The sequence below is a fragment of the Microtus oregoni genome, unplaced genomic scaffold (genome assembly GCF_018167655.1).
Source record: "Microtus oregoni isolate MIOR12 unplaced genomic scaffold, Mior012 000046F_ref0000063, whole genome shotgun sequence".
In the NCBI taxonomy this organism is placed as follows: Eukaryota; Metazoa; Chordata; class Mammalia; order Rodentia; family Cricetidae; genus Microtus; species Microtus oregoni.
In genome coordinates, this window is record NW_024543220.1 from 17,902,910 (window position 1) to 17,925,031 (window position 22,122).

The 22,122-nt window shown below is 53.2% G+C and overlaps 1 protein-coding gene across 1 annotated transcript in view; it reads right to left on the reverse strand.

Moving 5' to 3' along the window:
- Positions 1–221: 221 nt before the first annotated feature.
- The window catches only part of Itgb2 (integrin subunit beta 2), a 29,743-nt gene continuing 7,842 nt past the window's right edge, over positions 222–22,122 (reverse strand). Inside the window, exons 2-16 of the mRNA XM_041634860.1 lie at positions 19,680–19,740; positions 19,285–19,373; positions 16,323–16,503; positions 14,128–14,298; positions 12,965–13,206; positions 11,895–12,050; positions 10,749–10,844; positions 7,476–7,565; positions 5,964–6,104; positions 5,310–5,497; positions 3,621–3,865; positions 2,956–3,181; positions 2,121–2,323; positions 1,086–1,252; positions 222–713 (exon numbers count right to left, since the gene is read on the reverse strand). Coding sequence (XP_041490794.1) covers positions 651–713; positions 1,086–1,252; positions 2,121–2,323; positions 2,956–3,181; positions 3,621–3,865; positions 5,310–5,497; positions 5,964–6,104; positions 7,476–7,565; positions 10,749–10,844; positions 11,895–12,050; positions 12,965–13,206; positions 14,128–14,298; positions 16,323–16,503; positions 19,285–19,373; positions 19,680–19,737 — 2,316 coding nt within the window. The 5' untranslated portion in view covers positions 19,738–19,740 and the 3' untranslated portion in view covers positions 222–650. The remainder of the gene's footprint in view (positions 714–1,085; positions 1,253–2,120; positions 2,324–2,955; positions 3,182–3,620; positions 3,866–5,309; positions 5,498–5,963; positions 6,105–7,475; positions 7,566–10,748; positions 10,845–11,894; positions 12,051–12,964; positions 13,207–14,127; positions 14,299–16,322; positions 16,504–19,284; positions 19,374–19,679; positions 19,741–22,122) is intronic.

A 22,122-nucleotide genomic window follows, 5' to 3' on the forward strand; every position in this document is an offset into this window, starting at 1 on the left:
GACACCTGTTGCGCAGCCATCTAGGATTTAGCACTGGGTCTGGGAGGGCTCCATATATACAGGTCCACAGGTAGGGAAGAAGAGAACCAAATCTCCCACTCCAAGGCCCAGAACCCACCAGAACCCTCAGGATGTGAACGAACCATCGGCAGGTGGGACAAAACACCCTGGGGCTCAGCCACTTGAGCCTGGAGGACTCCACAAAGCCCACATTCTGTGGATAGCATGATGGAAGCTTTATTATTTTTACACACACGATTACAATATAATACGTGGGCTATAGTTTCATACCCATATATAATACAATGGTTGGGGTGTTAATATAAAACAATGGGATGTGGTTTCATATCCTGACAAGGTTAAATATAAATAAGTCCATGCCACCTTTACTAGGCCTGCAGTCTTCCTTTATATAAGGAAGTGTGTGCGGAACCTGGGGACATCCTTAAGGCTCTGTGGTGACAAGACTGTGCCCGTGAGAGGATGGGTTTGTGGCAAGCCTTCCAGCTTTGTCGTAAAAGGTGAGGAGAAACAGAGTGGGCCTTTGGATCCTTGGCAGTGCTGTGGTGAGCTGTAAGCCACATCACGATTGCAGAGGGGAGGAGGCGTGGTCTCAGAGTCGCATGTGGTTGATCCTGGAAGCTCGCGCCCTAGCTTTCAGCAAACTTAGGGTTCATGACAGTAGTGGTAGCACTCTTGAAGAGGGGGTTGTCCTAGGGAGGAACCAAACATGCTCTTGTCAGCACAGGGAGTGTATCAAGACTCTAAGAAGCCACTAGCCAGATCAGTAGAGGTCACTCTGAGGAACCAACCAAGACAAGGAGCCTTCCTAGGGCCTGAGGCTCAGGCTAAGCCTGCTCACCGCAACACTGGGAGCCTGCAGGCTAAGCTGCTGGGGTAAGGGATGTGTCATTACTCCAGGACAGCCATAGTCCCACAGTGAGAGTAAGAGGTGGGAAAGACACTCTCTGTGGGTCTCCCACGCTCAGCTGGGATAGAGAATGTACCAATTGCTCCCCGTGGGAGGTCAAAGAGGAAAGGGAGTATGCATGTGTCATGTGGGTCCCCTGAGCAAGGCCACTCACATTGTTCCACTGGGACTTGAGCTTCTCCTTCTCAAAGCGCCTGTACTCCCTGAGGTCAGTCAGGTGGGTCAGGGCCTTCCAGATGATCAGGAGGAGGACACCAATCAGCACGACGAGCAACACGGTGCCCCCTACGATGGCAGCCACATTGGGGCCTTCCACACATTCTAAGGAGGAAGCACACAACCCAAAATGTCAGCCCCTCCCTATGGTGGTCAGTGCTCTATATCTATCTATTCCTGCCACAGAGGGCTCACCCTCTGCGCATCTCACGAACAGAGGATGGAATTTAGCCTCACCCCTACCAGAAATGAGACCAGGCCCTGTGCTTCCAAATGATACACAAAGGCCACTTGGCCTGGCCCTTGTTCACAGAGAAGGAGGTCAGGCCAAGGGTCAACATGAGGAAAGCCTGGGCGACCTCTCACTGCCGGCTACAGCCTCACACTGTGCTGGGTGTGCGTCTGGAGTATAGCCAAGGTGTCCCCCTTCCCTTCAGCATGAACCTAGAGACCAGGTCAGAATCTCCAAGTTCACATGTGTGACTGGGCCTGGCAAAGACCAGAGACAAGTGGAGGGATCAGTGCCTGGGAGGGTCACTTCCACTGCCCTACAGCTCTCCGTGGGGGTTTCTGAGGAAGCAACAGACACCATCTCTCAGGATCGTCCCATCAAATGGGTGATGCTCTGGCTGGACAGTGTGGTCCTGAAATGGCATCACACCCAACCCATGTTGGAGCCACCGCCAGGAAATGCCACCTGCTATTCCTCTCACGTAGGGCCCGGGAAGGAGAGCAGAGTGAAAGAGAGGCCGTAGGACAAGAAAAGGGGATGGCGGGCAGCCTGTCCCGCAATGCTGCCCTGTGCAGGTATCCTGGGTGGCTCTCCTCCTGCTACTGGGCCTGACTTGCATCCGCAGAGGAGGGACATTTTCTCTGCGGTCCTCTCGCTGCAGAGACCTCGCGGTCAGAGTTCTTGTCACCGCGTTCAACCTAGACGGGATCATGTCATGTCCCAGGCAGCGCTCAGCCTCACCTCGGTTGTCCTCCACGTGGATGTCGTAAATGCCCTTGCCGTCCTTCTGCTGCATGGTGTAGGTCATCCAGCAGCCCTCCGAGTCCCGCTCCTTGCAGAGTTTTCCCTTCAAAGGGGTGAGCTGCAGGGTCACACTGGCACACGCCTCACTACAGTTCTTCTCAAAGGGGCCCTTATCGAACTTCCGGCACTCGGCACAAGAGCTGCGGAGGAGTGGGGTGGAGTGGGTGTTGAGAGGGTGTTAGGGCATGAGGTGTGACATGGCATGTTGATATGCAAGCACGCACAGGTCCGTCGGGGTGCATAGGTGCGCAGAGATGCATGGCTGTAAAAGGGTGCACTGGTGCGTCAAGTTTTGTGAATAATGAAAACACACGTGTGTGCCAGGATGCCCAGGTGTGTGGGGGGGTACACTGGTATGTGAGGATGCACGGCTGGACCATGCTGTAGAGCTATACAAGGTGGCAGGAATGATTTAGGAAATGCAGGCGTGTCTGATACGTAGCGTGAAAGGAGTCTGGCTGTCTGCATACCAGGCAGTCCCAGGCGGAGGGTCTGGGAAGCTCTCAGGTCTCAGTGCCATGTGAGTGATGGGGAATAATATGTTTCTAAGAGGGTCTGGAAGGGTTAGGGAAACCTGGTTCAAAGACTGAAGGGGCCTAGATCCCCTGTGAAGCCAGGACTCCTGCAGGCATGCAAAGAGGTAGGTGGTGGCAGAGACACCAGGTTTGCTGAACCCTGCTGAGACCTATGGCACAGTTGTGTCTCGGGGGGGTGGGGGGAGGCTCCCGGGTCGTCCAACAGTGAGACCAATATGGGCCATGGGGACACTCACATGTGCTTGGGCTCGCTACAGGGCGAGGGGCAGCCAGGACAATCCTCACACAGCGGTGGCTGGTAACCCGCGATACACTCGCATCTGTTGCAGCGACACCGGCCACGGCCACTACACTCCACCAGCCGGGTATTCAGACAGCCCTCCGTGGACCTGCGGCACTGGCAGGCGGAGCCCTCGAAGCCCTCCTTGCAGCTGCACTGGCCACAGGAGCAGGAGCCCCTCTCTGGAAAACAACCGAGGTCACCGGGACTCATTGCCCTGCAGTTGACCAGGAACAGGGAGCCATCCTGCTCCCTAGCCTGATACCGCCTTGCAAGGAGGACTGTTAACTACTTCTAGTTAACCCTCCTCACATGGCTCCAGAGAACCATGGAAGGACATCGGGGCAAAAACGCAGGGACCGGGGATGTCTTCTTGTCCTGTACCTCTAGCAACATGGCCACCATTTAGCCAGACAGGGCCGCCACGTTGTATCTGAAAAGCTCTTGGGTCAGAACGGGACTGTCACCTCCATTGCCTTCCCAGGGCAATGCTGACCCTTGCAGACACAGAAACAGGCAGGGAAGGCTTGCTAGTCGGCCCACCTGTCTGTCCCCAATGTCCCACTTAATATGTCCTGATACAAGCTGTGCAAATGGCTACCCGTAGCCCCTGGCACTTACGTGGGCCACCGCAGACTTGGCCATCGTATCTTTCACAGTTGACGTTGTCACACTCGCAGTACTGCCCGAAGATCACTTTGTTGGGGACATCACTGGTGTGGCACACACACTGCCCACAGATGCAGTCCCCCAGCCCTGAACACACGATGGAGCTGTTGTCCTTCCGGCAGCTTCCTTCCAGTTCCTGGCTGCTTCGGCCCTGTGTCTGGCACTCACAGTTTTTCCCAATGTAGCCGGATTCACACCTGGTGTAATAGGGGAGGGGTGTGCGCTTAGGTCCTCCCTCAGCATGAAAGCACCTCCTGTCCTACCTGGTCCAGAACTCATCCAAACACCTGTAATGTATGGCACACCACACCTGCTTCCAAAGGTCTCCTGAGCATGTGCCATGTCCTAGGCAAGGAAGTCCCTGTGGGCATATAGGTGACTGTCCCATAAGCATGATACCCTGTGGTGGTTTGAAAGAAAATGCCCCCCAAAGGGAGTGGCACTATTAGGAGGTGTGGCCTTATTGGAGCAGGTATCGTCTTGATGGAGGAAGTGTGTCACTGTAGAGAAGGGCTTGGATGGCTCACATATACATATACATATACGTATACACATACACACACATACACATATATGCTGAAGCCACGCCCAGTGAGACATATCCCTTCCTGTTGCCCATGGGTCAAGATGTAGAAGTCTCAGCTCCTACTCCAGCATGCCCTCATGTCCTGCCACAATGATAATAGACCGAATCTCTGAACTGTAAGCCACCCAATTCACTGTTTTCCTTTGTAGGAGCTGACATGGTCCTGGTGTCTCTTCACAGCAGCAGACACACTAACTAGCACAGCACCTCTGGCAGGCGCATCTGGGAGCTTCCTGAGCGTTGTATCCATGGACTGTCCTAAGGAACCAGTTTCTGTCCCTGCTAACCTAGACTTGGAAACGGGGTCTGGTGGGGACATGGCAGCACTACCTCACCACTGAGCTAGGTAAAGAAGAACATGGGGGACTCTGTACACAGCTCAGTGAGATGAGAGCTTCAGTAGCCAACCCTGCCCCATCCCACTGTGTCCTCCTACGGGAGGAAGTCGCAGAATTCCTGACCAGTCAAGTTAGCTCAGCTTGGAAGAGAAGCCACCTAGGGTTGCACACTCAGGACCAGAGCAAGGTGCCACTGGTCAGGGCGTGGCCACCAAAACCACCGCTATCATAGAGTATCTGGGAGGTGGTACACAGCAGTGTGGGCCTTGGGTGTGGGATAGAGCACCCCAAAGATCAGAAACTGGGGAAGCAGTTGGGAGAGGATGATTGACACCCAAGCCTCCAACTACAGCCTCTCTGCTAGGCACACTGCACCCTTCCTCCTTGATTGCATCCTGAACTGAGGCCTGTGTTCACAGGGTGACTTTAGGGCCCAGGCTGCCAGGAGTAGCCACCTGGTCCAGTGATACTCTAGCTACATGCTGTTAGCCTGATTGCTCTGAGGTCAGAGAGCTAGGATGTGGGAGTACTTGCAGGCCATCTACCTCCTGGGTGAGCTGACCATACCACCTTCAGACACCTGCTTCGTGGGCTGGCAGGCTGTGGGGTGACCCATGCATGCCCGACTCACTATGCTATGGGCTGGCCAAGTCCACCTCATTTGCAGGTATCTTCCCCGAGGACTGATGGACCATGGGCCACGTGCACGCTTCTCACCTGCAGATGCCACACTCCATGGAACCTTTGCCTCCACAGAGACCCTGCTCCCGACTCTGGTCCCGGCACTGGCATTCACACTGGGGAAGGACCTTCACGGTCACTGTATCTGTGAAGCCCAGTGCTCGGATGACAAAGGACTGCTCCTGGATGCACTCGGAAGCTGTGACCTTTACCTGGAAGGTGACCTATAAGAGAATGGTGGAGTTCCGTTCAGGACTGTGGGTGACTTGGGTAATGGCTCTGCTCTTGTCCCTTTTGCTGAGCCTCTCAGGCATCCCAACCAGATACTTGTCCAGTTGTGCATGTCCAGAAGTTGCCCCCAGAGGGCGCTGTTGTTCCATGCCCGCCAGTCTACCCAGGGCCTCTCTAGAAATTTGCAGGCATTCGTTACATTGATAGGTGCGAACCTGCAGCTGAGACCATGTCCTGGCACCCTCCCTGTACCCTTTCCCTGATGTCACATCTGGCCTTCTCGCTGGTGTGTAAAGGGAAAAGAGGCAAGCTGCTGGTTATCAGTGGTCTCCTCCCTCGCTTATCCCTGTGATCTTCTTTTGCCTCCCAGCTCTCACTGGGAGTGGGTCACCAAGATCTCCCCAGACCCCTCCAACATGCTGATGCGGGAATGCCAGGTGCCTCAGCAGGCCAGCTCACCGGGACGTTGATCTGCACACCGTCACAGTCCCCTCGGGGCTTGCCTATGCTTGATGCTCCATTACTGCAGAAAGAGTCGTAGGTAACTTTCAGGGTGTCGGGGAGGGTGCTGTGGTCTAGGAAGACCCTGGAGGAAAGTTTCTGTGGACAGAGAGCAGTCATGCTCAGAGGTGACTTGTCCATCCATCCCTGCACCCCTGGACATCTCCCTTCTCATACTTCTCCTGCACACCAGCTGATGGCACAAACACCTGCTAGGAGCTCAGTGATTCTGTCAGGATGGGACAGCAGAATGCGGCCATGGGTTTGCTCTGAGACAGGCTACCAGCCGGGGACCAGCTAGGCACAGGCCATGAGCCCTGTGAGGACTATCCCTTCACTGTCTAACCCCAGGGTTAGCAGAGGAGGAACGATAGATTGCTGAGGGGATGTGAGAGACACAAGACACAGACGGAAGGAGAAGGAGAACGGGTGGCTTTTGGTGAGTGGGCAATGATGGTGTCACCCGAGTCATCCCTGTAAAGACAGAGCTAGACATGACTGGGCAGCAATTAGGCACGGGAGCCTGCTTGGGGATTCTGGGACTCACAAGGCTGGAGAAGGAAACAGGGTTCCCCAGCCTGGCCCCAGGCTTTGCTCTGCAGCCCCCCACAGTGGTATTGAAGGGCCTTCGACACGGTTGGTGCTGTCAGCCTTCAAGACATTCAGCAACAGGGATGCAGGTCAGAACTTCGGGGACACCTGCCACTGGGAGTAGATTTTTGTGACTGGTCGGGGTCTGGACGGTGTGTTTAGTGCACACTGGTGTTCACCGTGACACTGGGCCTCCGAGGGAAGCAAATCTGAATATACTTAAACAAACTGCCAATCATCAAGGAGGATGATGGATGAGGGGTCAGAATAAGTTTGAGGTCTGGCATATAAGAGGTGTTTTAGGGCTGGAGAGATGGCTCAATGGTTAAGAGCATTGCCTGCTCTTCCAAAGGTCCTGAGTTCAATTCCCAGCAACCACATGGTGGCTCACAACCATCTGTAATGAGGTCTGGTGCCCTCGTCTGGCCTGCAGGCATATAGGCAGACAGAATATTGTAAATAAATATTTAAAAACATCTTTAAAACAAAAACAAGAGGCGCTTTATCTCAGGGCTCAAGGCCGAAGGCCACAGTGATGATTTCTGGGATCTCCACACTGTGAGAGGCATCATTCTGCGTTCACCAGCCCTCCATTCCCCACTATTCCGTGTCAGGTAGCTGGGAAGAGCCTCAGTAAGAAGGGCTTGCCATTGGTGTTTCAGGAATTAGCAGGCGGGATCTAGGAAGGTCAGTCATGCCCCAAAAGGACCCAAAGCCGTGGGTAGAGGCTGGTACATCTCTCTTTACGCTCCCTTTTTTTCTCCCTGCCACTCCCATCCAGAAGCTATGAGGAGCCCAGTAGGAACCCCAACGTGACAAGGTGACCTCCGCTGACCCACGGTGGCCTTGCCAGCCCACCCGGCTCTGCCGGAGACTCACGTAATAGGCGTTCTTGATGAGCTGCACCACGTTGCTGGAATCATCAGACAGCTCCCCCACCGCCGACTTGGGGATGATCTCTGTGAGCTTCTGTTGATGAGAAAGAAGCTCAAGCTGGCACATGGTGCTACAGGCCCCTCCACAGCCATGAGGCTTGTAATGGATGCCCATGGCCTCCCTTGCTCATGGTTCACATGACATTCTTCCGTAAGTCAATGGTGTGCTGCTGAATGCCAATAACAGATTCTGAGCGCAAACCCCGAGGAGCCAGGCCTGGTGTGTGCGGCAGCCTGAGTCACAGCCTCTCATCCCAGCTGAGGAGCCCAAGCCCTTGGCTGGTCTGGTGTCCTAGGCTTCTCATTGGCTGGTCTGGTGTCCTAGGCTTCTCATTGGCTGGTTTGGTGTCCTAGGCTTCTCATTGGCTGGTCTGGTGCCCTAGGCCTCTCATTGGCTGGTCTGGTGTCCTAGGCTTCTTATTGGCTGGTCTGGTGTCCTAGGCCTCTCATTCCAGATACTTGGGAGGCTGAGGTAGGGAGATGACAAGCTCAGGGCCTGCCGGGGTTCCTCAGCCAGACTGTCTCAGAAGAGGAAGTGAGGAGAGGGCTGAGGCTGTGGGCCAGCAGCACAGCATTGCTAGCACAGGTTTAATCTCAAATTCGGACTAAGAAAGGGGCAAAAGCCAGATGGTGGCGCACGCCTTTAATTCCAGGGCGTGGGAGGCAGAGGCAGGCGGAACTCTGTGAGTTCAAGGCCAGCCTGATCTACAAGATAGCCAGGATTGTGTAGAGATACCTTCCCTCAAAAAGAAAGGGAGAGAGTGGGGGGGAGGGGGGGGAGAAGGAGGAAGGGAGACAAGGAAAGAAAGAGGAGGGAGAAAGGCCAGCTCCAAAGCCCTGAGTGGAGGTTACACTCCTTGGTGCGAATGTCCCCAGTGGACACTTCAATCTGATAACATCTGATAATATCAATGTGATAACATGCCTGCCTCACCATGGGACAGTATTCCTACCACATCAGCACGCTACACAGATAACAGTACAATGTGGTGAGATCGCAAAAAGCGGTAAGCCCTGACTAGTTCAATGGATTTCAGAGTTCTCATTTAATAGTGACTGTCACCTAATCCGGTGACAAGCAGCTGCAGCGGCACAGGCCTGCTGCCCAGAGGAGCCTTCGAATGACAGACATCCTGCATTTTCCTCACATCTTCCCTAGTGCTCATGGCTATGCTATATTTCATGAGCAGCAACTGGTCATTCGCCTCCTCCACACCTCCACGGAGCTGAGGACCAAGCCACCCAGGCTCAGTACCCTTCCTGGAGTCTCTGGAATGAAGTCTGCCCCTTCCAAGAGTCCATCATAGCCTAGTCATCAACCGCCTCTGGGCTCTGCAACCCACTTCATTTGCGCCGGCACAGGGACCAGGCTTGGACAGGAGGAGGGTCCAGTGTGGACTATCCTCACATATCCCTACATTCTTGACCATCAACCTAAGGGACAGAGGGTTGGAAGGGCCCGTGACCCCTGGGTTGGGAGGGCCTGTGACCCCTGCTGTGCCTATTCTTGATTGTCACCTGGCTTGAACCTGGAGCCAGCTAAGATATTCCTCTGGATAAGCCTGTGAGAATGCTTCCGGGAAGGGCTAAGTGAAGGAGGAAGACCCCCTTGCAGAGTGGGCAGCACCCTCTGCCAGCTCTGTGTCACTGTCTGCCTTTGCTTCTTGCTAGTGAGCGCATCTGCCTTGTACTGCTGCTGTCCTTCACCAGCATCACAACAAGGCATCTTCCATAGTGGACCAAAGAGCAGCAACTTTCCAGGAACCCTTCAGTCCTTCCATACTAGGCTGGGCATCCAATTTCATTAACTGGGCAACTACCAATCTCTCAGCCTTTTGAGAGGGCAATCAACTACGGTGGCACAATTCCGCTCTTATGGGTTGCAAGACATTCTAATGGATCGCCTTGCACAATATTCTGTCCGTTCGGTTCCTCCACAGAGCCCTGTCTTATTCAACCATCAAAGCCTAACTGGTGGTGGGCTTGGGACTCAAGTTCCCTGTCTGCGGATTTCTCCCCCATCTCCACGGTGTCTTCTGCAACGCGACCCACGCCACTCATCGTAAGAGTGGGGACCTGCTGCAGCTCAGTGAGGAGAGGACAACCCTCGAAGGATCCCGCCATTCTCAGGAGGGTCTGGGGGTCCTGGTCAACTGAGAGATTAACCCTGAAAGGGGAGGGGCCATGGAAGCTTGAGCCCCATCTTGTTCCTAGATTTGCCTTTTCTGTTTCTTATCTCTGTTGACTTTACCCCGACACTGTGGCAAATCGACTGGGAGCCTAGTGGCTTTGTTTAATTCTGCTGAGCCTGACAACACCTGAGAATCCTGGCTGTGTGAACGCATCCTTGGAGGATTTTACCTCAGCTCCTCAGCTGACTTTCCAAAGCAGGACACACACACATGGCGTGACAACCGCAGGAGAAACACAGGATGAACCTCAAGGAGCATTTTGAGGGGCTAGAGGGAGCCATCCCAACCATCAGAAACACCGTCTAACTTGGCAGCTGCTTCTTGCTCTGACACCTTTGGCTCCAACTACTACTGTCTTAAGAGATGAACGGATGGAAGTGACATTCCTGCTGTATGAACTGAAGGGTCTCCTGACAACAAGAGTGGGACTTTGCCTTCCTCTGGAGGCTACCAGAGAGAGTTCTCTGGATGCAAAGCCTTGGCGTCCTCAGGCCTGCCTCTACAAGGAGCAAGGGTGGCTGCGTCCTCCCCAGGAGGATGGAGCAACTGTTTCAAAGCCAGTGGCAAACCCAAGATCCTGTTTGCTTTGGTTTTGGCTTCTGTTTGTTGAGGTGCTTTGGGGAGGCTTGTTGCTAATCAACACATGGAGGAAGAAGGGGTCCCAACTTGTGACTTTAGCTCCATCTGAATGTTGATTATTCAAAGGGGACTTCTCTTTGAGCTAAAGAGAGAGGGGAGGAGGGGGAAGGAGAGAGAAGCAGTTCCAGGCTAATTTGTTTCAGAAGAGACAAAAAGAGCGAGCAGCGCTGCGGAATTGAATTTCAAGACATGGACACTGTGTAGCCCAGTGGCGGCCTCAGCTTCCTCCACCAGGATGCTCACACCCAGAAAACTGTGGCCAGTGGCCAGGCTGACCACCCACAGCCCAACACGGAAAGCAGAACTGAGGCAATATTGGGCAGGGCCTGGCTTGTCACTCACAGCTGAGGGGGCCTGTTGCCCACATTGCACAAGGCTCTGCTTACCTCATAGGTTTTCACCATCTTCTTGGTTACCGCGAAGATAGGCTGGATGTTGCTCTCGGAAAGCTTGTGCGCCAGCTGGCCCACCGATGGGTAGTCCTGGAGAAAGGGGACATCTTGTCAGACAAGTCTTCTGGGACACCTTGGGAGAGCAAGAGTCCATGCTGACAGGGCAATGCCACTTGCTCAGGGCAGGCCTTACTTGGTGTGACAGGATTGACAAAAAACCAACTCTTTTGAAATATAAGAAGAGAACCCTGACTATTGTGATAATTCTCTTAGTCAATGTCAGGTAAGCAACACTCCTGGGAGTTAGCACTCTGGGTGCTAAGGCAGCCGGAATGCAGGCAGCATCCTGAGGAGCTGCTGTGTAGGCACCAGGAAAGTCCCTGGGTTCCCACTAGGGTTAGATTTTAGACCCCACTCCTTACCACCATGATGTACAGCAAATGGGCATGATATTCAACTTTAGGGGTGTGGCAAATGGACATAAGATACCCATGCTCCTGCCGGGCGGTGGTGGCACACGCCTTTAATCCCAGCACTCGGGAGGCAGAGGCAGGTGGATCTCTGTGAGTTCGAGGCCAGCCTGGTCTACAAGAGCTAGTTCCAGAACAGGCACCAAAAACTACAGAGAAACCTGTCTCGAAAATAAAAAAAATAAAAAAAAAAGATACCCCTGCTCCTGCGTGGGGTCAGTACCCCCAGATTCTATCTGCCAGCAACTCCACATCAGTGTGTTTCAGGTGGTCACTGCAGTACAGGGGTGCAAAAATTCTTCACGGTACTTTAGGAAAGGCAATGAGTATTCAGAGATGGGACCTGGAGCTCGGACAGGGTCATTACGGGCAGAGCAGGCATGCACAGAGGCAGTGAGATGGATTGGGGTGGGGTGCTGTGTCAGGGTCTCTGCCGTGAGGACCAGGGCCAGGATTGCTTTGCAGGCCGATGTGAGCGCCAGGAATCTCATTAGGTCACCAGGGTCTCTGGGAACTGCTCTGTGATTTGCTATTTGTGTTAGGAAGAGTCTGGGTTCTGCTGGGGTGATCTAGGCATGTGGCCCTGCTTTCATCTTGTCCTCTCATCATTCCTGAATGGCCTCTAGCCAGTCTTGGCGCTGGGATGGGCCTAGGCAGGCAGAGTACTCACGAACTCATTGCTCCTCTTGTACATGTTCTCTTCCAGGTGGCAGCGGCCGTCATTGGGCGTCAGGATGGCGCCAAGCTTCCCATCACCAGCAAAGTGGAAGCCATCATCTGTGGCAAACACCAGGAGCCTCGTGACATTGCGCCAGCCAATTTCCTCCTGAGGAAGAAGGCAGCCAGAGGTTACCTGCCTTAGTTTCCCTGCTAGGCCTGATAGAGAGACAGGGTGGGGGAGAGAGAGAAAGAGACAGACAGAGACAGACAGAGATAGAGATAGATAGATAGATAGATAGATAGATAGATAGATAGATAGAGATCCCATCTAGTACCCAGGAAGTGCCTAAGCCAACAGTTCCCAGCATGCCCTGCAGGACTGTGAGGTGAGAGCTGAAATACACCTGAATCTAAAGAGATAAACATTCTTCAGACCTGGAACTGGACCCCAGTGACAATTGTGAAGGAGAAAGATACATAGCAGCGTCCACTAAAAGGAAACATCTCCCAACCACTAAAGAGGGGATCAAGGGATGTTCATAGGGGAGCTGAGTGTCTGGAAGAAGGGAAGGAGCACACATATGCAGCACCCACCCAGGCTTTGTCCCATGGTCCAACACACATGTAGAATGTGTGTGCCCACAGCGTGAGCCCAACAAGGCTGGAGAACTGAGAGCCAGGCTGGGGCGGGATTGGCTTGCTGCAGATGACATTATAAGCACAGTCTGGAATTGACAGGCCGGAGTGTAGATGAGGAGACATGGAGCTAACTAAGCACAGTCCTCACTCTGAAGACCCGCTGCTGGGCAGCCTGGCTCTCAGGGGAGCTTGAGGGTTATCAGTTAAGGCTGAAATGTGTTTTTCAGGGCTATGTTGCAACTCTGCCTTTGCTCTCTGATGGGAGGCTGGGAGGGACCTGGGGCATGGAGGTTGCCCTTCCAAGATCCAGGGTGACAACATGGGGCCAGATGGGGTGAGTCCCTGAAGAGGTCCTTTAACCAGAGCGAGTGGCCCCACAACACTGGTGGAGCTCCTGCGTTTGAGGAAATTGGGAGAGCTGACCAGGGACAGTGACCTCACCGGGCATGCAGCGACTTGCATTATGGCATCCAGTCCACCCTCAGGGGCGTCCAGGTTTCCGGAAATCAATTGCTTGCCGACCTCTGTCTGAAACTGGTTGGAGTTGTCGGTTAGCTTGAGCACGTGCCGAAAGGCAAACGGGGGCTGGCAGGCCTTCTCCTTGTTGGGACATGGGTTCTTCAGTTTCTCCGGATGTGTGTTGACAAAGGGCAGCACTGTCTTGTCCACGAAGGACCCAAAGCCTGAGGGGTACATTTCATGAGGCGGGGGGACAGAGACAGAAGACAGACCCTTAGGCAGGACAGGGAGGACCTGAAACCTGGAGAATATACAGCATGAGGCTGGAGGCATGGGGACGAGGCAGCAGGCAGGGCTCCAGGCAGGTCAGTGAACTTCCCAGTGGGGTAAGGGTCAAGTCTCAGTTTCCCAAACAAGGAAGAAAGCAAGGTGATGGTTTTGGGAGCATGTGTGGATGAACCTGTGGTGCAAGCATGTGTGTAGTCATGTGTAGATGAGAACATGTGAAGTCATGTACAAACATGAGTGTGTGTGACAGAGTATGTACAGATATGTGGTCATATACATGTGTGATCATGAGTGTTTGCGTGTGAGTACATGTAGATATATACACGGGTCTTGTGTATGCAGGCCTACAGACACAGGCATGCAAATGTGTTTGTGTATGGGATCCTGGACATGTGTAAGTGTGTGAGCACACAACACTATAGAAGCTTGCTAGCATCCTGCGTTCAGGTGTGCGTGTGGGCATCCTGATACATAGACAATGAGGCCAAAGTGCTGTTCTCTTGTCCCAAGTGCTTGGTGAACATGCTGGTGCTAGGCAGTGCTGCAACCTTCACCCTTTGACCCTTGCCCTGAAGTTTGCTTCCACTACTCTATTGATGGTGTGGTCACTGTAAGACAGACACACTTTTCAGAAATCAGCACTGCAGGACCGTTGTCTTTTAAACATCAAAATATAAAGGAGAGAGAGAAAGGTTGGAGGAGTCCACGGGTCTTAGCAGCCTGTGACCAGACGTGGCTGTGGTAGAGATGCAGGGCTGAGTCTGGCCCCATGAGCACTGCATATGCAGCTCCCCAGCTTCTGTGCAGCAGCAGGGGGTTCCCAAGGTTGAGATGCATGTCTGCACTGTGGGCCTCACCGATGCGGCCAGACTCAGTGATCTCATTGAGGGCCCGCAGCAGGTCACCGCCCAACTTCTTGACATTGTTGAGGTCGTCTAGCATGGAGTAGGAGAGATCCATGAGGTAGTACAGATCAATGGGGTAGCCCTTGGCCCGCCGGAAAGTCACGTTGAATGCAGCTGCCTGCCCTGTCAGAAGAGAGCAAGGGACACTTTGAGCCTGGCTGTCAGCCCTCACCTAGTCCCTAAATTCCTATTGCCTCCCCTTTATTATGACCTGGCAGGGCCTGGGGCCAGGACACAGGATGGGCAGATTTGGGTTCAGTTAAGTGGGCTCACTCCAAGTACAAGAATGCCTGTGTGCAGAGAGTGTGTGCCGTGCAAATCCATGAGTTGGAAGCCTAAGCATCCAGACTGTGGTGCTAACATTCAGACCAGCAGGGTGAAACCCAACCAACCATTAACATTTTTACAAGGAAGGTCAAGAGAGCCACCCTCTCTTCCCACTAGGAGGGGCTGCACCTGTGCCAGCTAGGACTTCCTGGCTCAGGAAGGTGAGCATGCCAGAACTGCCCTTCAGGGGTCAGAAGGACAGGGGCAGGGTCAGAGGTCCCAGAGCAGAAGGCCTTGTGTCAACTCACAAGAGCTCATGGGACAAGCTCTGTCCTCTGATGTCCCCAGGCTGACCCCCCCCAAAGCCACCTCCCTGCCCCCTTTCATGCTCTACTTCCTCGCTACCCCGTCCTGACAATCTGCCCATCAGACACCAATTAGATCCTGGCACCGCTTAGCCTGGGCACAGAGTAAAATCACGTGGGAAGAATCCCACTGAAGGACTGTGAAGATCAGGTTGGCACGTGGGTGTATCTTGGGCAATAATGGTGGACTGACTTCATTGATGCAAGAAGACCCAGCCTGGGTGGGTGGTAAAATTCCCCGGTTTGGGGCCCTGGTCTCGTTAAAAGCAGAGGAAGTGAGCCTAGCGCTAAGCATGCCGTCATTTCTCTCCCTTCTTGGCTGTGGATGTTACGTGAGCTTCAAGTTTCTGCTGCCTAGTCTTCCCTGAAACAGTAAACCGTGAGCTGAAAACAACCCTCTTTCCCACTAAGTTGCCTTTAGTCAAGGTGTTTTATCACAGCAACAGAAATGAAACCAGGACGAGCCTCTGGGGTCCCCATCCAGAGGCTCTCAGGGCAATCTGATGGTCCCCTTGTGACATTGAGTCTGCCCACAGCATGCCTCTTGTCCCAGCCTTGCTCACTTCACTGCGTCTGACCCAGCCAAGCCTGCCTGGGGCAAGCCTGAGTTAAGTAAGCAGTTCTGCATCCTGGGCTATCGGACTTAATCAGTGCACTCACTGTGCCAAGAGTGTCTGAGCCTTTGAGAGTGGAAATGCATGCTGATTTCGGAACAGTTTGCTTCCCCTTTTCAACGAGGCACAGAGCACACTGCTAAGAGAGGATCCAGACACACAAAGCAGACAGTGGGTTTGAGGGAATCCACCCAGGAATTTTATTTTTTTTAATTTATTTTTTAATTTATTTATTTATTATGTATACAATATTCTGTCTGTATGCCTGAAGGCCAGAAGAGGGCCTCTTTACAGATGGTTATGAGCCACCATGTGGTTGCTGGGAATTGAACTCAGGACCTTTGGAAGAGCAGGCAATGCTCTTAACCACTGAGCCATCTCTCCAGCCCCCAGGGATTTGATTTTTGAGAAAGGGTTTCTTAGTGTAACCTTGGCTGTCCTAGAGCTTGCTCTGTAGATCAGGCTGGTCTCGAACTCACAGAGATCCGCTGCCTCAACCTCCCAAGTGCTGGGATTAAAGGCATGCACCACCACAGTCCAGCTGAAGTAACTTTTTAAAAAGTTACAGTTTTGTTTATTTATGGGAGGGTGGCTTGTACGCACCACGTTCTGCATATGGAGGTCCCATAACTACTTGCAGGAGTTGGTTTTCTCTTTTCACCCTTTGGGTCCCGGGGACTTGAACTCAGGTCACCAGGCTTGGTGGCAAGCACTTTCATGCGTGGAACCCTTTCACTAGCTCTAGAGCGCAGACATCCGTCATGAGAGGCTCATTAACCAGCTCAGTTCACTGTCCAACCCAGGGACACGTCCCAGCTGTCAGCCCTGACAGGTTGCACAGGCTGCCCTCCTGAATGCCTTCCTTGTACACCCAGCCCATCCCAGCCGAGTCCAAACCTACCTGGTCGCAAGTAAAGCGTCACTTTCTGTGGAAAGAGCTGCTTCCGTTCCCCTGGTGGGTCGTAATGTGGCTCAGCAAGGCTCCTGGGTTCCATGATGTCATCGGCTGGACAGCCCTTCTGCCGCAGTTGTTCCCGTGTGTCACAGCGCAAGGAGTCAGGCTCCCCTGGCCCAGTGAAGTTCTAGAGGAGGGGTCAGGCAGAAGGCACAGTGCTGGAACCGTGGGGTCCGGCCCCCTTTCCTCCTAACCTGCCCTCAAAACTTCAGTTAGAGATCCTTGTGGGATGGGGCAGTCATCTAGGGAAAAGCAGACTCCCAGACAGCCTAGGTCACCCGGACAGCTCCATGTCTTCCGGAGAGTTCCAGAAGCATAGACTATAGACTTTTCTCTGTCTTTCGGACACTGAATCCATCAGCAAAGACTTGGGGTTCTCTACCTCAAGATCAAATGCTGGCCAGAACTCTCTAGCCCTTCAGCAGGGCCTTTGCCCAGGGAGCTGCTGCCTCCCAACGGAACGCAGGTGATCTCTTTAGCCAATGTGACAGCCCTTGCTGAGACTCATGGCAGAGCTTGGGGAAACGAGTTGGTGAGGGGAGTGGAGAGCCTGGGGCTCCTTCATCTTGACCACTGTGTCCCTTCAAAAGCCCCCTGGATTTGACAAGGAAATATTTGGTTGTTCTTGGTCCTCTACTGGAGCCTGTTGTGCCCAAAGTGGGTCTGGCTCAACTCCAAAGCACCATAAAACACTGGGAGTGCCTGTTTGCTCACAGATGGTAAAGCCAGAAGAACAACACAGAAATGCTGTAGACGCCACCTTCCAAGTGCCTCTGCTCCGTGCAGGCTTTCAGAGCCACGTCTCAAGGCCTCAAGAAGCATAGATGATCAGCAAGAATAGAGGGAAGAGAAGCAAACTTGTAATCCGCGTAGAAAAAGCGGCCTGACTGTTCATTTCAGACTAATAAAATGGCTCAAGAGAAGGAGAGAAAAGCCAGCCCCTGTGAGAATGGCTTGTCCAGACTCTCACTGCCTCCCTCAGTCACTGGATAGAGGTTGCAACGCCAGGCCTCTGCTCTGGAGCTGCCTTTGGTGGACATGATTGCTGGAGACAGAAGTCAAAAGCCTTCTGGGATGGAGAGGGTGAGGAAAGTCGCAGAGAATGCTGGGAGCCCACTTCTCACTAAGGCCTAGGAGTCTTCTGTAACTCTAACTCTTGGGCCAGGGGAGGGGAGGTCAGAGTAGAGTTGGCAGAGCTCATGAGTCCAGAGTATAAAAGTTCTCAGAACAAGACAAAAATGACCAAACAACAACAACAACAATCACAAAATAGTCATGTGAATGACACCGAGAGCAGCTTAGAGGGGCCTGACATGGATAGCTTGAACATCAAACTGGAAAAATAATAGTCATAATCTATGAACAGAATAAAGAGCTGCAGGTCCATCAATGGGGGCTGGGGAGAGAGAGTGGGGGAGGGGGTGGGAGATGAGAGGAGAGAGAGAGAGAGAGAGAGAGAGAGAACCATCTTTCAGTCACAACAGTGGTAATGGAGTTTGCCTGAGTCGCCAGTGGACAGCCTACAAGGTCACAGACTTAGTTTAGTTGGGACAGAATCCTATCAACCTGATAGCACCTCACAGATAAGCCTGTCACTCACTGTGAGGGGACACAAGAAGTGAGGAGAAGCCTGGCAGGTGCCACCTTAAGAAGCATCACTTGTGCAGGGACGTAGGGCACACTGATGAGGGCACCGCGTGTGCCTCAGGTAGGGCGCAAAGGATGAGTCACTGTCGTGTGTCTTCAGTGTACACCAGAGGATGTGCTGGGCTGGGGGCACCAAGGGACATTCTACACTGGTGGCTCCACTCATTCTAAACAGGACAGGCGTGTAAAGATGCAGAAAGCTGGGAATGTTCTGGATACAAGGAGAGTAAAATGACATCCTGTGTCCACAGATAACAGCAGTCAGGAAAAAAATGAAAACTGGCAAGATTTGCATATGGCCTGCCCATGGGTTGATAGGGGTCTCCTGAGTTTGGTAACAAGATCAAACGTGAACATGGACATGCGATTGTTCGTGTTGATCATCAGCTTGACAGGATTTGGAATCTCCCAACAGGCAAGGCTCCAGGCACACTGTGAGGGACTGTGGTGACTATGTTCTTTGAAGTGGGATAACCTGCCCAGTGTGGGTGGCATTGACCCATGGGTTTGGGTCCTGGGCTGAAGAGAGAGGAGGAAGGGAGTTGAGCATGCGCATTCATCACTTGGCTTCCTGACTGTGGATGGGATGTGATCAGCTGGCCCACACCCACACCCCCACTGCCTCGACTTCCTCACCATAACAGACTGTCCTCTCTAGCCGTGAGGCAAAACAAACGCTTCCTCCAGTTGCTTTTGTCGGGTGTTTTTATAACAGCAACAGAAGAATAACTACAGCAGTATGTTTTTATAAAAATACACTCAGTGGTTTTTTTAAAAGCAAATACCTTATTCTCAAAGACCTGCGAAAAAGAAGGGACAGGAGCTGCCTGTCTGTAGCTTCCACTAGACAGGATCATGTGACTGAGGAGAAAGAGTAATGTGTGGGTTGCCCTGTGGGGTCAGCAGCGTGGGGACCCTGTGAGGAGGGTATGATAAAGGTTTAGTCCCATGGGCGAGCCCTCTATGGGGGGGCAGCTGAGTTGAGGGTCCGTCATTCAAGGCGAGACGTTCCCACCATGCTTGACTGTGGGCCTTCATCTCCTTCTGCTCTTTGTTCATATTGTGAAGCTGGACTGTCCTCCCCTATGTACCTGGGTCAGCTTGGGTGACCACAGTACATTCATCTCCCTTCTAGAAGCTTCTATATTGAGTCATCCCTGCTATGTCCTAAGGAGATCGCCCTAGTGTCTCCAGCTTAAGAGACGTAGAGGGGGTGGCAAGGGCAGCTTAGACTCTGTCAGAATACCCACACCACTCTTACCAGCTTCTGGCACCACGCACAGCCAGGCGCCGACTGGACACAGTCCCGACAGTTGCTGACTTTGTACTTGGTACACTCCTGGGATGTGACTGGGGAGACAGACAGGCTGGATAAGGGCCCTGCACCCATGCTGGTTGCCCTCAAGAGTGGGGGTCTCTGGGGAGGGTGCGGGCTAGTGTCTATGGTCTTATGTGGTCTGGGAAGGGCTCCTGAGTCACCCTAATGGGATTCAGAGCAGCGCTCTGGAGTAGCAATTCTGAGTAGCACTCAGACTCCACCTCCTGTTATATGGGAACCAAAGCCATCCATTCCTGAGGAGGGCCCTTCCTTATGCTCAAGGGGACATGAGGTGGGCCTGTTGTATGGGAATGTAGGGACAACTCCACAGAACTCACCAGATTCCAGGAAGAGCAGTCCAGCTAAGGCCAGCAGCAGTAAGTGTGGGCCCAGCATGTCCTGTGGAGAGAAGGACTAAGTGACTTCAGGCTGATCACCTGAGGTCTTCTTTCTTGCTGGCCTCTTGTCCTGCTGCCACAGGGTGTGAGAACCATGAAGGCCAGCACAGATAGCTCTCACGGCCCATGGGGACGAGTCCACTCAGTTACCACAGGGAGGGATGTGGAGGCCTGAATACTGGCTCAGGTGTCCAGGTACCTAGAATAGCAGGCAGCCAACCTCTGTGGGGATACCATGGGCATGCATGCGCATGTGTAAGCATGCACACACACACACACACACACACATACAGAGAGGAGGAGGGAGGGAGGTGGGCATGCACACACACACACAGAGGAGGAGGGAGGGAGGTGGGCATGCACACACACACACAGAGGAGGAGGGAGGGAGGTGGGCATGCACACACACACACATACTTACAGAGGAGGGAGGGAGGTGGGCATGCACACACACACACATACTTACAGAGGAGGGAGGGAGGTGGGCATGCACACACACACACATACTTACAGAGGAGCGAGGGAGGTGGGCATGCACACACACACACACATACTTACAGAGGAGGGAGGGAGGAAGAAGATGAAGGAGGAGAGAGAGAGAGAGAGAGAGAGAGAGAGAGAGAGAGAGAGAGACATGCCACCCACAGCCCCATCCCCGCTATACAAGTGCAGCGGCTTACACTGCCCAGGGCAGGCCTGTAATACCTGTGTATTCCAAGGCCACAGTGAGCTTAGCCCACAGACCTGCTTGACCCAGACAACAGAACTGGGCCCAGGTAGAGCCATGCACTTGGAGTACTTGTGAGGCAGGGTTGAGCTGACTCACAGAGACTGCCTGTCTCTGGTTGTCTCAGACACTCCTTGGAACCTTGATTTTAGTCTTGCCCTGGAGGAGCTAGAACTGGGGACCCTATTGGAATCCCTGTCCCTGGCAGTGGAGAATAGGCTTCACAGAGCTCATCCACAGCATAGACTACCCAACTGCTGTCCACCTGCCGCCATGTTTCTGGACCACAGCACCCTATCCTGCTTATAATCAACGATCCTGATGGCCTTGAACTAACAGAGAGCCCAGCTGGGGACTAGGCATGCTAAGCAGCCTGGGATGTGACTTCCTTCCTTACAGCTGGGTACTGACAGGATTGTCATTCTCCTAGATCCTAACTGTCACTCTCCTTTCCCTGGAAGGACCCAGAGAGGTCAGGACTCAGCCCCTGGGACCTGTGATGTTCTGGGTCAGGTGGCCCCTGTATCTGAGTTCCTAAGACACGAGGATCTGTGGGGCAGGCAGGAAGAGATATGTGACCAGGGCCCGTGTTGTCAGAAACAAAAATCAACATGCCTTCCCAAGCCATGACCAGCTTCTCTGCAGGGCAAGGCTGAAGCCTCTGAGGAGCCCGAGTGAGGGTGGGGGACAGTGTTGTCAGGTCGGTGCTTTGAGGATGGCTTTTAGTGCCCTGTATGGCCTCAGAGTACTAGACACACCAGCTCAGGGTCCTTGACATCACCTTTGTTCCCTGAAGACCAGCATCCATGCTGAAGTCTGTGATAAAGTCTCTAGGGCCACCCCATTTTGGGGCCCCATGTAGCCTCATTTCTGACCCTTCTAAAAGTGACCTGTGACCTCAGGAAGATTGCCTCCAGGATCCAGAGTTGTTAAATGAAAGCCCACTCTGCCCCACTTAAGGAAAAGCAAGACTTCCTCCCTGGCTTTCTGAGTTTAGCAGACTATAGCAAGGTTGGGAGCGAACTTCAAGCTACATGGGACCTATCCCAGCTCTGAATGTTTCTGTGTCTCCCAGTCCCGGGACACCCAGCTCAAGCTGAGGCAGCTATATTTGATCCTGCTTCTGCATCCTAGACCCCAGAGTTCCTTGAACTCCCTTGGCTAACCTGGGACCTGGCACGTGTCCCTGAGATCTGCATGCAGGCACTCCAATACAGTCAGCCTCAGCAAAGTCCCCTTTCTGAGGCCATGGCTGACATGGATGGAGAGTGGAGAAGAGACCTTCTAGGGTACAGACATGATGCTTTGGGGAGAGGCCCCCACAGATATCCCCCTGCAAACAGCCGTGACAAGTCAGTATTCAAACTTAGTTTTCCAAATGGGGAAACTGAAGTTCCAAGCAGCAGCAGGGTATAGGGCTGAGAGTCTCATTATACCTCTGCATACACTCACACTCATACACATGCACATACATACACACACACACACACAGAGTGTGTGTGTTCAACTTGGTTAGAGGACCAACCCACAGACCACATACCCTGTCCTGACCTTGGCCACAGGAAGTGGGTGGTGGCCAGGGTAGCTTTGTTCCCGGTGCTGAGCCCTCAGAACTGAGAGCTGTTGAGAGCAGCCATCTCCACCTGGGCCCCCTCT